At 34.4% G+C, this 15,726-nt stretch overlaps 1 protein-coding gene across 2 annotated transcripts in view; it reads left to right on the top strand.

Moving 5' to 3' along the window:
* Eif4g (eukaryotic translation initiation factor 4 gamma) overlaps window positions 1-15,726 on the top strand; it is a 763,642-nt gene that overhangs the window by 279,295 nt on the left and 468,621 nt on the right. For both annotated transcript variants that reach the window (XM_089595035.1, XM_089595034.1), the window contains exon 9: window positions 7,063-7,270. In XM_089595035.1, coding sequence (XP_089451161.1) covers window positions 7,063-7,270 — 208 coding nt within the window. The remainder of the gene's footprint in view (window positions 1-7,062; window positions 7,271-15,726) is intronic.

The following is a 15,726-nucleotide window of genomic DNA, read 5'->3' as shown; positions in this document are numbered from 1 at the left end:
TTTTGGTCTTGAATCCTTACACTATACATTTTGCTCCTCAATCCTACGAATTTCAACATGACTTTCCTATTGCACTCATCCTTCATAAGGCCAACAATTTTTTTATTACTACGAGGCATGTTAAAATCATTATTGATAGGATAGTCCCATGTGTCGAATTCTATGATATTTTCACGCATCACATTGTAGATATTGTTATTTGATATTTCATACAGAAGACTGTCGGTGTCTGTGTATAAAAGTTTGCATTGATCTGCCATTTGACTTTTCATAAAGTCATAATGAAATTGATATAAAAGTGTCTTAGATAGGTCCAAGACACTCAATCCAACATATATTGGCTTCTTGATGGTGATTTCAGTGCGTAATAATTGTATAGCCACTAACTGCTTATCAAATATGTCACAGCTGTGGAAATTTGGTCGAGCGATATAACTCTCAGTATTGTAACGTCCTTCCCATTTATTAATAAGCTTGAAATCAATACGTTTGCGCTCATTCTCCATCATTTTTTCATACACACCATTATTAAATAATTTATATAACATTTTCTCAAAGTCATTCGTTGCATTCTTACGCTTTTCACTGTTAAAGCCTATATATTTCTTTAACCACGGACTTTGATTGAACTGTAAAACTCTATGAACTTTTTTTATGCGAAGACCATGGCTAACGGCTTGTTTGAGCGCGCGATAGTGGATCACATATCGTTGTTTATCGTATAGTGTGGTCATCAATTTTTTTTGCTTGGACGCTGGAGGTGCGATGTGCTCAGCACAGAAAGGTAGATCCTTATGAGCATCGTGAAGAGTCTTAGGATATTCAAGGTCCACTTCAAGTATGTAACCTATTTCTCTATCATCTGCCACGTTCAAGATACCAACTGGACTAACATTTTGAATCCATTTAAAGCCTCAATAAGGCAATGGTTTGGTCATAGCCCATCCATACAAATTATTAACATCATAATACATCAAATATTTATCACTTTTATTAGCTTCATGGCCTTCTTTCATGTACGAATTATTGGCCTTGGCATACCGATTGCAACATTGGCTTATACCACCACGAATTCCACGCTCGATTAACATAACCATATCTATGTCAGTCAACAGTTCCAATTTTACCTGTAATTATAATTTTATTTATATAAATTATATATGTGTGACGATCTTAATACTTTGCACGTATTACTCACATTCGTAAATTACAACATCGCGTCCCATGTTAGGCCAGGCGTTGTGTAATAATGAGCTGGATCTAAATGATATGCTTCAAGACAATTATTTCTAAAGTTTTCAAATATTTCAACTAGTAACAATACATCTGTCTTTAAATATAAGTCGGAATACTGCCCAAGTGTTTGTATGTTAAAAGTATTCCAAATATTTATAGCATGTTCATATTCTTCATCACTAATAAGGGCTTCGAGTAAGCTGCTGTAGAAACTTTCTTTTGATGGCAGCCTACGTTCCTTAAGTTTTTGAAAAGAAGATGTATAATCGTAAGGGTACACACCTTTTTTTAAAATAAATTTATTTGACCTGTAGTGTAATGATCATCATTTGAAAATACTGTTTCCAATATTTTTAATTCTTTTAAATAAGATGACAAATTATCAAGAGATGAAGTCAGAAACTTAAAGGAATCAATAAATCGAAGACTGACATTAGTCCCTTCCACATATTTTGTAAATGAAATGTATTTTTCTTTTGTTTGTGGTAGAAGCTGGATTCTTTCCGAGAAGCATGTAGCAAGTTTTTTTACAAACAAATGCGAATCATATCCGCTCAAGTTGTGAAAAATTACGGGTATCATTCTTGAGTCTTGATAATTAAGATTGCATTTGTTATGAGCAGGACCACGGTATCTAAAATAAAAAAATATTGTACGCTTTATGATATAATATGTTAAAAAAAGTACACTTACTTTCTAGTGAGATGACAGTGATCTCTAACTATTATATCATCCAAGCTAAATGGTTGGTTGCATATGTGACACAAAGAAGCTTTATTGTATTTAAACTGTTCTTCAAGTGTCAAATTTGTCATTTTTATAGGATTTTTGTATAATTCTTCTAGTTTTAGAGCAAGAAGATACAGAGAACGAACAAACCACTTCGCAGGTGTTTCATCATCGTTTTCGTCACTTTTTCTGTAACTCTTATATTCTGATTTGCTATCGTCATAAGAGCACTTAACAAAATAACCAATACTGAATACTGTATGACTTTGATAAGCACAACTGCTCTTCGTAGGTTGTAGCAAACACTTAAAGTCTGCATATACAACGAAAGGTACTTTGTTTTTATTCGTAAAACTTTTTAATTGTAGTATATCATCTTTCTGATTTCTATTGGGCAGTATAATTTTGCACTTATTTAGAATTTTGCAATCGACTTCATGCTAACTTTTGCTTTGACGAAAAATAGTGAAAGCAACAATCACATATATTATATGTACTGCATGTCCATGTTTAGATAATAGTTTACATAAAAAGCGGGATAAATTTTTTATCCAAACGTAATGATATTTGTATTCTTCGTTTAAATGATTATTACCTTCATTCATATCATCATCTTCTTCATGATCTACATAGAAGCTTTCAAGAAGTAAAAGATTCACATGGACTTCTTTTTTATTTATTGTTAAGTGACTGGGAAAAACATTGTATACATCATTCCTGTTTTTAAAAAAATATAAATTCACCGATACTTTGTTTTGGTTTTTGAATTTTCTAATTTGCTTTGGGTTAACAGGAAAATCAATTCCATCAAAGTTTAACTCGTTTTCGTATTGAACATAGTTCGAGACCCGATTTGGATTTCTTTTTGTTGGATGTATTGCTGACAGAATAGCCCATTTAAAACACTGAACGTCTCTGTTCACTACATTTACACAAGCATTTTTGTTTTTTATGTAACCTGGCAAATCTATAAAAGAACTACCTCGCATAGAATTCAGTTTATTAATATTCACAACTAAATTCAAAATTGAAAGCAAAGACCAGCCTGATTCTTTGTCACTAAAATCATCCATATTTTTTTCTATTGGCTGTTGTACATTCACATCAAACCACTCATTCAAGTCTGTTGTCTGGAATATAGCTTGTGATTTTGTGTTAAAGTATTTTAAATCTACATTTTCAAAATTATCTTCAACTATTATATATTCAGCTGCCAACACTGTATTTACTTTTATCGCTTCATATTCACTAAGAGATCGATGGATCCGTTTTATAAACTGATGTTTAGCGTCTTTTAAAAACTTTTTCAGATCTAGGTGTTTTAAATTTACGATCAAAGCTGTCGTAATGCGTTTTTCAAATGCACTATTATGCACTATTAACGTCATTTAAATTTACTGATCTATCATCCTGAAGAACGAGAGCTGCTGTCACTTCTATCATACCTTCATCTTGAATGCTTGTTGTAGGGCCCGTTTCTGTCACACCTTTACCTTGGACGCTTATTGCAAGGCCTGCTTTTTGTATACTTTCTGGTATAAGAATTGCAGGTTCATTTTCGAATGCCTTGACTGCTGCTGTCGCTTCTTGCTCACTGTCTGCCACAAAAACTTGAGGTTCATCTATAAATATTCTCTCCGCCTCTACTATTTCCAAATGGTCATAAAGAAATTGTACAGTAGTTTTGAGTAAAGCCACAGCTGCCTGAAATTTTTGTTTTTCAGAGGTTGTTAACTTGCAACTCTTACTAAAAGTATCAGCATCCTTCAATGTTACAAGACTACAATCTAACAGTCTTTGAATTTGAGCAGCGTTGACTTTACTTTCAACAACTTGTTGGTATGATTGCCACAGGCAGGTAGCCGAATCCTTGAAATGCTGTACAGTAGCCATGAAATCTTGCAGGAGGAAGCTTAGTAATCAAGTCATTGGGTTAAAATGAACTGCTCTGTCAACGTAAACTCCTTTAAATACCTTCAGAGTTTAGCAAAAAGCATATTTAAATAGGGGTGGGAAGCACGTGTATATTTGTGTGAATGAGAGAAAGAGATGACTTGGGGTGGTGGTAAATACCTTACAAGAAGTCAGTATTACAGGTATGATAATATTATAGTTATTAGAAAGGTATTAACACCAAACAAAAAGTTAATTAATAATTGCGGTAAAACTTTAATTTCAAAAGTTTTTTTTCTTATCTAAAAAGAAGTTAAACATTATGTTACAATAAAAGACTGAATATTAAAAAAAATTAAATAATATTTATTACATTCAATAATACAGTTATATTCTTACAAAATTACAAATATAATGTTCATTATTCAACTACTATAACTTTTTTTTTTCCATTTATATTTTTTCTTTATTTTCTTCATTTTCTCTTTTTCTTTTTTTTTCTTTTGATTTAATAGCTTTTTTTCAGCTGGGCAGCTTGACGCTTCTCTTTTTCTTCTAATTTTTTCCGATTATTTTCGATTATTATGATTTCACCTGCCCTTATTTTTAACTCCTGCTGCTTTAGCAAGATTTAGACTCTCATATCCAGTTCTTTTTTATCATCTTCTGTCCATTCCTCAATATTCTCTGGCAGCAGTTGAATTGACAATCGTAACTTCTGCTGCTGCTGCTGCTGCTGCTGCTGATGCGATGATGTTGGTGGTAGAGTTGGTGATAGTGGTAGTGGCGGTGATTTTTTAAATGGTGATGGTAGTGTCGGAGCTGGTGGTAATGGTGGTGTTGATGATGGAGGAGGTGGAGGTGGTTGCTTGTACAGCTCTATCCACTTGCTCCATGATATAGGAGATGGTAGCGGTATATTCTTTACTTCTATTGTAGGTGGCATTAAAGGGACATCTTCTTCTTTTACTTGAACTTGAAGGAATCAATAAATCGAAGACTGACATCAGTCAAGTGCAGTTCAAGGGCAGTTTGTTGGGGTCAGCATCTTACAAAATTGAAACTACAGTTTTAAGCTGTAAATCCTTGGATAAGAATTAAAATCTATCAGATAAAAAAATTTTACTGCAGACAGCAGTTTGGAAAAAAAAGTACAAAGAACTTTTTTTGAAAAATAAAAGGTTTAAGGTAGGTGTAGATGTACCCCACTCTTAGCAGATAGAAATACTCCAGTTCTATAAAAAGTACGCCAGTATTAAAACTAACGTAGTTCGGGAAAGGAAACTTTTTTTGCATCGAGTTTCACTGAAATTTTGGGCTCGCATTATTGTAAATTTGGCTATGTATGGACAAATCCTGTACTAGTGGTAGAAATACTGGAACTATGCCCTTAGTTTACTCGTACTCGATGCTGTTGCTGAAGTACTTTCTATACTAGTGCCACATCTTATAGAACTAGAGAGTATACACTTATTTTTTAAGAGCACGTTATGTTAGTATTCATTTCATACTTCATTTTCTGAATAATAAAGGGCTCACCTCAGAAGAATTTTGATGGGTCATATTAATACAGAAAGTTACTAAATTAAAATATCAAAAGTGAAAATTAGCATACTGTTACGTTGGATAGAAGTAGCGTTACGTATTTTATTATATTTATAGGCCTAAGCTTGCACCAAATAGCCTGAGGTAGGTGGTAAAACCAGGTTGACTGACTTTGATGTTAGGCAGACATTTGAGACTATTTTTCTAAATGTTATTACATATTTCTATTAATGCCTGTTTAGTATTATTAGATATTGACTCCTTATCACTTATTTTATTTATTGCTCTAAATTATAACAAAAAAATATCATACATATAATTATATAAGTACCTTTGTTAGTTTGAGGAAAGTATCGTTATCGCTCTAGTTGCATTACATTATCACGCCTCATGGGCTTATAAAATATTTAACGATCAGCCACTACTTTCGGTTTTAGAACGTTGGCTTATCAGCTAAGTGGCCTTGTAAGTGAAAAAAGAAAAAAGGCATTTGGAAATCGAGCATGCGTCTCCGTCGTAACAATACTTTATGCATCTTTCTTGGATTTCATTTTGGCCTATGATGAATGGAGTCATACGGAAATAATAGACTAGAAAAAAGTTCATAAATATTGAATTATAAAATGAAAAATGACTATGCGGGATCTTAACTATAACAAGCTCTCAGTGAGATACCTGTGTTAACTTTTAAATTTGTTATCAATCAACAGTATGACATTCTTTACGTGCATGATAGAGAAAAGTGGCTTTGTGATGCAATAACAGATTTTTTAGTTAGTCAAGGTATTGAAGTCTTATCTCAACACTTACCTAAAAATAGATTACGTAAATGCATGAAATAATGCATTTCAAGAAAAAATACATATTTTTATAGTACATAAAACACAGCACATAAAAAAAATGTATTGTCCACCAAATTCAATGTTGAAATATGTGTACTCATGAGGACGCGCTTATGAGCTATTATATGGCTCCCCGTTGCAGCTGCTTTGGAAAGTTAAACTCTACTTAGAACAATCTGCTGCCCTATCTAGGTAATATGTGGACTGTTCATTATTCAGGGCAAGTTACGTGCCCTGAACGATAAAAAAAAAGGTTCTTAAATAAGCAGGAAGCACTGCCAAACAAAAAGTACGCAGTTTATAGTTTTGTTAAAAACCTCACTTAGTCGGGTAAGCTTTATTCGAAAGTTTTTTAGAGTAAGCCTTTTAGGTTTAAAGCAGTCATTTTAATTGTCAACCTTAAAACTTGAAAATATTAAAGAACTTGGAAGATGTTATTACGAAATTTCGATTTTCAAAAAAAATTTTGTGTATTTGCGGTGGAAATAATCTAATTGCAATATTTATAGAGGTTCAATTATTTCTTTAAAATGCAGAAAAAGTAATGAAACTTATAATAAGAACTATTCAGAGCGTTAGAAAAATTGATTTTTTCAAAACCTCAAGTGTAATAATATTCAGGCTCCGATAGCTCTTTCATTTCGGAACAGTGTGTTTTATTTTATCCAAGCGATGGCAACTTCAAATTTTAGTCTCTGTAGAAAGTTGATTATTTCAAAATTTATTTATTTTTATGTTTTATTAATTGAAACAAAATTTTTATAACGGCTTTAAATGTTTAGTTTCGTGAAATTTCATAAATATTTTTAAATTGCAGAAAAATGTTGAACTTTTGTCAGCTGACTCGACGTTCTGCATGAAGGATGAGTTTAGTATGATTGATTGCATAGTAGATAAACGTGTAGTTACCTCACATAAGCAAATAAATATCGTGGAAACTAATGACAATGCTAACAGTGAACCTGATGACAAGTATTTTGTTGCTAATGTTTCAAAAGATGAAATTTTACTCAAGTCTGTTGAAGGTAAGTTAAAATGAATACTTAGCGTAATATCAATCAATTAATCCATAAATTTCTGACTAATGATGTTTTTACTATAGAATAATTTTATGTATGGTTATAGGATTGTGCTTAAACTAGTTAATGGTTATTAAAAAATTGTATGACAAGCTTCTTGAAAAGTTTGCAAAACGTGCTACAGTGTTAACCTATTATTTGAACCAGCAGTAATTTCAATAACTCGAACAGCTTAGGTTTTTTTTATGTCTATTGTATGAGTCCAAATAAAAAGCACGCCTCATATTAGATAAAATCGAGATTAAAAATCTACAATCTTGAAAAAAAAAAAAAAAATTAGAAAAGTTCCTTAATTAAGTAAAATAAATATCAACAAAATGTGGTTAGATAGGAAAAAAAAATCGAAATTGGAGTTTGTTTGAATACGAGGATTTACATATAACAGACAAACTAACTACAACTTTATCTGAGGTACTCAAAAGAGAAGACCATCATTGCAACAAGAAATCGTGTTTTCAAAATGGAGCCCAGCGTATACTTATTTTTATTAGGCATCGTACATGTTAATACTAAATACTCAAAGAACAAACGTAAACTCGCATGGAAAATCCAAGACTCGTACAATAGGTCGTAAATGGTTAGATTGGTATCGTTAAAGAAAATCAGAACCGTCGAAACTACAAATATCAATTTTTTAAAGAAAGTAACGGCTATGTAGGATGTAATCGGTAAATTTGATTCTGTGTTTTCTAAAAATATCGGTTGTCAAGTGGAAAAAGTTATTGAACCAGTAATAAGTACCGAGTGGACGATATCAGTAGTAACCGCACTGAATTCCAATGGTCAGTTTCACTTATGCAGAGATTATAAAATATCATTGTATCCTTATTTAATAATTAAACACTACCCCATCCTGAAAGTAGCAGATTTAATATCATATATAGAGGGAACGATTTTTTTAATAGCCAGATCTAGTACGTAAATAATAACAAGTCAAGCTAAATGATGAATCGAAAAACTGAAAAAACGACCCATAAAAGATTGTATGAATACAATAGGCTTCCTTATGCTGTAGTATCTGCCCCAGTGTTTTTCTAAAACGAAATTAAGATAATTTTTTGCTATACAGAAGGAACAATAATTTATTTTAATGATGTGTTTATTTTGGGAAGTGGTCACAATGAGCACAATTTTCATTAAACAGATTAACAGTTAAAATGAAAAATCGTCAATTTGTACAAAAGGATATTTAGTGCTTATGTTATTCATTAGATAAACTCACTGTATAAACTGTTGAGGAAGGATGTGACATAGTAATTGATTTTATATAGAGAAAGCTCCTGTAGATGCAAACAGTATTTTAATGTCACTTAAAATTTTAATGCCTCATAAAGTTACAATGAATTATAATTCGGAATTTCCTATAAAAATAGCCTGTGACACGTCACCATAGAGCCAAGAAGCAGTCGTTTTCCATATTTTATTCTTCGGTGAGTGAAAACCAGTGACGCTTGCATCCAGAGTTCCGAATCAAGCAGATCGCAATTACTCCCAACTTGATCGGGAATAGTTAGTATTAATATTTTGCGTAAACTAATTCCATTGATATGTATAAAAGTGAAGTCTTATTTAAGGGACCAATTATAAGCTTTTGTCATGTATAGATGGTAAAAAAAAAAAATTATAATAACTACCCACAATGCCTATGTAGATAAGCTGCAAAATAGGGATGAATTTACGTACGACTCTGCTGGGGAAAATATCGAACCACAATGAGTCAACGAGAGCTCTAAAATTGAGATACTTTACAAAATAATACTTTCTTCGTGATCACGTAACTAATGCATATGAAAAAAACCTCTATACTATGTGGCTCTTATATATCCTCTAAATCTAAACATACACCGAGAATAAAGGCATGAGTAAAGTCATATTTATGGTATATAAAATATGATAAATGAATATCTTATACACTTGTCATCTTCATGGTATATAGAACCTATACATATAAAAAACTCCTATGCAGCTCTCACATATCCCCAACAATCTAAACATACATTGAGAATATAATATAAGTCGTATAATTTCTTTGCAGGGATTCACTGCTTGGGTGCGTAAGAGTGCAGATGTGGTTTTTTTCCACTGCCCAGTTCCAGCGACCGCCCTGGACTTAAGTAATACCTCCAGGTAGAGCCCTTTTTCAGGTAACGTGCCTCCGTTGCCCAGAGAGGCCTACACCTAGGAAACTTGGTGCTGCCAAGCCTCCTGGTGTACGGGATGTAACGACTGACCTTGCCATTATGCCCTAACCTCAAAAACGTCACTGCTCGTCGCCTCCATCTGGGCTACACCTGCCGAATCATCCGCCATCTACATCAGAAGGTCAAGGAGAAGCTGTCCTCAGTATCTAGACACCAGAGTCGCAAACCTTTAAGCCGTCTTCATGACGTTGATAAGACCTGGCACTTAGTTTGATACACCCAATCGTCTTTGGCGTGGCCGTGGCAGTTACACAGTGTTTTGTTCTCTACTCCTGCCTCGGAGTGCTCACACACCTTCTTCACCTGCAAGGCCTTCGCATGGGAGCACAATCTACTCTACTGCAGTGAAAACCAATAAACGCGAAAACTTTCTTATCAACCCTCTTCGTGTTACCAATTTCAGCAGATATCAAAGACTAAATTTGTAGTTTCAGTTCTGACCGCTCCCGCGGACAGCGGTACGGAGCTGATAGTTGCTACATTTTGCTGCTGAGCTACCTGGCGTTGCACTAAGAGCGCTATAAAGCTACAGTGGGGAGAAATCTACCTCCGTTTAACTCGATAACCAGATGATAGAATGGAGCGAGCGCCATGAAATTACACTGAATAATCACGGGAGTGGCACACAACGTCAGACAAAAGAAGAAGCGTTGCCAGGACCCGCATTATAATGTATACATGTTAAGGAAGAAAAAATCAGTCAAATTCTTCTGGTAGATGAACTGCAAACTCAAGCAACATCAGGGACGCTTTCAAAGCCATGAAGTAAAAAGACGAAGGATGCAATAAGATTACCAGCCCTCAATCACAAATAACGGAAAAACAGAAAACTGATGGTCAAGACAAACTTGGCCGTATTTTCAGTCAACTTGAAGATCTGTGTACCAGAGAAGGTGCATTAAAGTCTTACTTCACGAATACAAAGGATACCATCAAGGAGGTAGTAGCCGAGGAACTTAATATTAACCAACTCTAACCACCTCAAAGCTCTTGAAATAAATGAAGAGGCGCGTCGTAAGAGAAAGATAAAAAATAATCTGGTTCTTTAAGGATTTGAAACAAAATAAAACAACTGTAAAGAAGTGATTCACAACCTTATACGCCAAAAACTTGAACTCAATGTTGCTACAGAAAATGTCACACGAATTGGTCTCAAGAGTGGCAGCATCTTAATAATCACACTCACTGAGATAGAAGACAAGCATGTAATCATGTCCAAGAAGAAAATGCTCACTGGCAGCATCCTATCACTTTGTGGCGTACACAATAGGAAAAAACGTATGGCTAAGAAAAAGTTCGACGATTTTTCCGCAGAAAAAAGAAGTAAAGAAAAAAATGTATAAGTTGGCCGTTTAAAGTTCTACGTTGACCGCTAAGTCAAAGTATGAAAGAAAGGACACAGCCCTGTAGATGACGCTCCCTTTCAGCGCTTTCGTGAAGGCCAAACAGCTTAAAGCTGTACCTCCCAAAATATCGTACGACGCCAAATGACATGCACTAAACATAGTTTCGGACGATCCTACACCGGCTATGGAAAATCGGTTAATTAGCTAGCCTCGACGTCGTCCCTCTTCTACTCTTACCATCCTCCCTACGCGAAACGACAATGAGCCATGTCTGTCCAGCAGTATCTCTACTCCATTAACCGGACTCTACTCTTTTATATTTTGGAACACTCACGGGTACTCTAATGTTTTCAACCTAACTAATGACGAATTATCGCACCTTCACAACTGTGCCCTCATTAACATTTTGGAAACTTAGGTATGCGAAAATACATTGGTTGCCTCCTCATTCCTGCCCAAATCTACCATCTTCAACAGCCCGGCCCAAAGAATCACAACACTGGGCAGGGCCAGCGGTGGTCTGTGTTTGTTTGCAAGAACTCACCACCTAGTATCGTCTGCAATATCTACATCTGCTCAAACGTTTAATGCAATAGAGTGCACGATAGAATGCAATAAACTTCTTGTTATTAGTGTTTATCTGAAACCAGATCGAAACAACAGCTTCGAAGCCAGCCTGGAAGATCTTACTTCGTTCATAAAAATAAAACTCAATAGCTTTAACGGCATTACATTGGTGGAGTACTACAAAGACTAATGGAATTGGATAGAAAATCTGACAACAAACTCAAACCGAACTGGTTTACATCAGTACACTCCATACTACAGAACATAACCCATGATCACCTAACATAAAAATTAGACGCCAATACAATCCAACTTGCACTCCCATTGATCATGAGCAAACTAACAAAAATCAGTCTTAAAGCTGACACCAAGCGTGCTCAAAATTCTACTTATTCACCATGACACAGTTTTTTAAATGATTTATTAGAGTTATTTCAAGAGAATAACCTGAATATGCAGATTCCACTGCCATTCACAAGACACTTTGACGCTTGTTGGCTGGCGGAGAGATCAAGCATTTAAATCACAGTTTACAGTATTCTTCACAAAATCAACGAAACAGATTCATGCACACTCTGTAACCTCAACTCAGCCGAAACACTATACCATATCATGTTTACCTTCCCAATGCACAAGAATATAAAAAAACACCTCTCTTATACAAATAGCCTACTGAACGTTCTGAAGAACTACGAAGTCTAAAACATAAAAAATTTATACAAATTCTTATCCAGTGCGTTGAAGCTCCGTTCTTTAATCACATCAGACTAGCATAACTGTCGCATATAGAATGACAGCGATTGTAATACTTAATTGCATATTTTATTACTGCTTTGTTTATACCCCAAACAATAATAACTTTCAGTTAATTATAATTTACTCGTTTTTTGAAATTCGTGTCTGTACTCAATGTTTTTACCACAATGCATTGATAGAAAGGATCAGCTACTCAATGTATCGCTTTATCTTTTGTAACGGGTATCGATACCCAAAAACAAGTATCAATAATTAATAAATGATGAATAAATTAAATAAATAAGTAAGGCCTTTGGAGAAGGCAGATAATTTGCTACCTAAGATTTTCGTTCTCGTTTTTTTTTTTTTTTTTTTTTTTTTTTTTTTTTTTTTTTTTTTTTTTTTTTTTACATACTTGGAATGCCTTGTGTGGTATCAATGGCAGAACAAAAAGTATTCGTATCGCATATGAGTGTTCTCTAGTAATCTTATACTGAGTGATCAGCCCATGCTCATCTCAAATGAACCAGATAATTTTGAAATATTGACTTATCTACATAAGCAAGAATTTTTTTTAATGTAACGTCGCTTCCTGTATTTAGTGATCTTTACAACGGATGATTAGACTCAGCTCATGTTGATGCTAATCAGTTGATGATTTATTTATTCCAAAATCATCTGGTTATCTGAAATAAACATTAGCTGATCACTCAGTATAAGATCACTAGTGTTCTCTAAGCACCTAGCAAACCGCAAATTTTCTCAGTACACGAAAAACCAAAAATTTATGTGCTGCGTAAATATAAGGAGTTTAAATTAGATCGTAAATTTCTTTAAAAAAAATGTATATATATATATATATATATATATATATACATATATATGTATTTGTGAGTGACAATAATGTCAAGGGTGATAGCAGATAATATTAAAAACAAAGTAGATAAAAACGATAACGATGATAGTAATAATAATGATACAATTATAAAAAAAAAAATGATCGTGAACCTTTTATTTCAGTTGGTGGCTTATCAAAAATCTGTATTTCATTGAAATATCGGTACTCTAGATTAGATAATGAGCTTCCTTTGAAAAAAAGGATTGCAATCGATAGTAGTGTTAGTGGTCATAATGGTGACAATCACGCAAACAAAATTAAAAACAAAGGAAAGAAAAATAAAGATAATGATAATGGTGGTGGTAATAATGATGCGAATGGAGAAAGTAAGGGTGAATATCTAGTTTTAGTTGGTAGTTAAACAGATTAGTACAGTGGACCAGCCAATACCTCAATTGATGTTAGCGATTATAATGATGATGGTTATCATATTAGTTTTTCTGCATACCCCCGCCAAAAGTGCTTCATATCTGACCTGCTCCAAAACAGATGAACAGCCCTTTTGGCGAGGGTATGCAGAAAAATAGTATACGCACCACGTTTCGGAGGTTAAAAAATGTCCTAGATTTCACGTTATCTGTTTATTCACGTGAAATCTGCGACATTCTTAACCTCGCTCATTAAGTGCGTAATGTACTATTCGTGACAGTAAATTAATAATGAAACTAAAAAGAGTCGCTGATTATGACTGACGAAACATTTTATGGTTTGAGTTTTTCCAGAGACGAAGAAAGTGCACCATTATTTTCGTTAAAAAACAACAACAAACCAATTATATTTGGGCTCGTGAAAAGAAAAAAATTGCGAAATAACAAATGTTTGTTGTGTCAGCTTATAGTCCGTAAGCCAGATAGTATATTTTGTCAGTCTTTTCCTTTTAAGCGATAACTCGTGAAATGCTTCAGAGAGTTGTATTAAATATCATGGTGATGGTCAGCTGCCGCTCCGTGGACGTAGGTGGGTGGGGCAGCGATAGCCTCTCAATGACGTAAAAACAAATTGTTCCTAATCATTTCCTCCCAACTAAAAATTTATTAAGTGATAGTTAACACCATTATTCAAAGATAAAAAAGTCAGCTGGCCGTACTGTGGTGGATTATACGTCAGCTAGTCAAACATGCAAAAGAAATTTTTTTCTCCAAAACTATTTTGATATTTTAATAGTTTTCTTTGAGTATTACTGAATGGGTTTATTGTTTTCTATTGATACTGGAGCATACATATATTTATATTATGTATTATCACTGTTTTGAGGCTTTGTTCCGAGGAATCCATGAACAATCTCCAATCGTTGGCTTTGTATATATTTTCTTTTACTTTATTCATTAGGCCATAAACATCGTTACAGTACACCAAGTCTTCTTCCCTGCTAAAGTACTTCCGGAACGTTTCTTCACAGTTATGATAAAATGTATTTCTTGTGTCTTCGGATAGCAGATTCCCTTCATTCAGTCTCGAAGCTAGTTATTCTGCTCCATCTTTTGGCGATCCAAGCTTTCTGATTAAATCATTTAGATCGTGTTTATTCGGCTGTGCTCTCAGCAATATAGCTACAATCGACATTTCCACTTCTCTCCTCTCCTCGTAGTCCCACATTCGGTCTACCCCTTTCACGTGTCTCTAAAATGTGTGCCTGTAAGCTTATTTTTACGCAAATCCACTCCTTTTCTCGTAGGCACACGCTATTCGATACGAGTCTCGCACTCTCGAAAAACGTGCGCCTAGTTTGACGGCTATCCACGGCAGGTCGCCCCTATCAGTGCCAAATAGTCGCCTTGCATTGTAGCATTGGCGTTAGCAATCTCTCTACTCATCTCTGGTTAAAAAAGTTTATTTCTCAGCGACTTTTTTTTCTCCAACAAAATTTTTTATCAAAATTAAACCAAAAATCCGATCCAGCATATGCTTATTTATTTCTCTTCTCTCCTACCTCTCCCCGCTCTTCTTATATACATACACCATACCCCACCATGCATAAGATGGCAGGGAGAGGGGTCATAGCTATACAATTGTAGCTTGGCTGCTCCGCTCTACTGCTCGCTGTTCGTGGCTGACGAATCTCTCCTTTTTACTTACTCTTCCGGCAAGTGCAAAAAATGCTATAAAAATATTTCGATAGGCAATTTTCCACCTTTTACGCTGGTATTTTTATTTTTATCGTATCTGCTACCTTTTACGAGGTATGGACGCAAGAAACTTCTGACATGATTTTCACATTCAACCATTAGTTGAAAATTTTTTTATTATTTTTTTCGTAATCAGCGTCATTAAATACACATAATATAAAAAAACCCAATTTGCGCTTCAAATTGCTAATTCACGGCTTAATCGAGTTGATGAGATACCTACTCTACGCCGCTAATGTGATGCAAATATGTGATGGCCAGGAAACTAGGGGTCTAAGGTTGAGGAAAAGACCAGCCAATCACTAGTGGTGGCACAGAATGCGCTATCTATTATTAAATCTCTATTTCTATGGTCTCTTTCTACTCGTGCTTCAGTCTTCAGTGCTGTTCCTGTACATACGAACGAGCAGTCTATATTTTTTAGACGCCTATGAAAAGAGCGAGGAATAAGCCTTTGCATGGAAATGTTATGAGAACAAAGAATAAGGAAATAACTAAAGTGAGATCAAGGAATAAGAAAATAACAGGA

Source organism: Copidosoma floridanum, unplaced genomic scaffold, assembly GCF_036245765.1.
Source record: "Copidosoma floridanum isolate Cflo_tuat_1 unplaced genomic scaffold, Cflo_Japanese_pri ptg000024l, whole genome shotgun sequence".
In the NCBI taxonomy this organism is placed as follows: Eukaryota; Metazoa; Arthropoda; class Insecta; order Hymenoptera; family Encyrtidae; genus Copidosoma; species Copidosoma floridanum.
The sequence above is the reverse complement of the archived record's forward strand: the minus strand, read 5'-3'. Positions and strand labels throughout refer to the sequence as shown.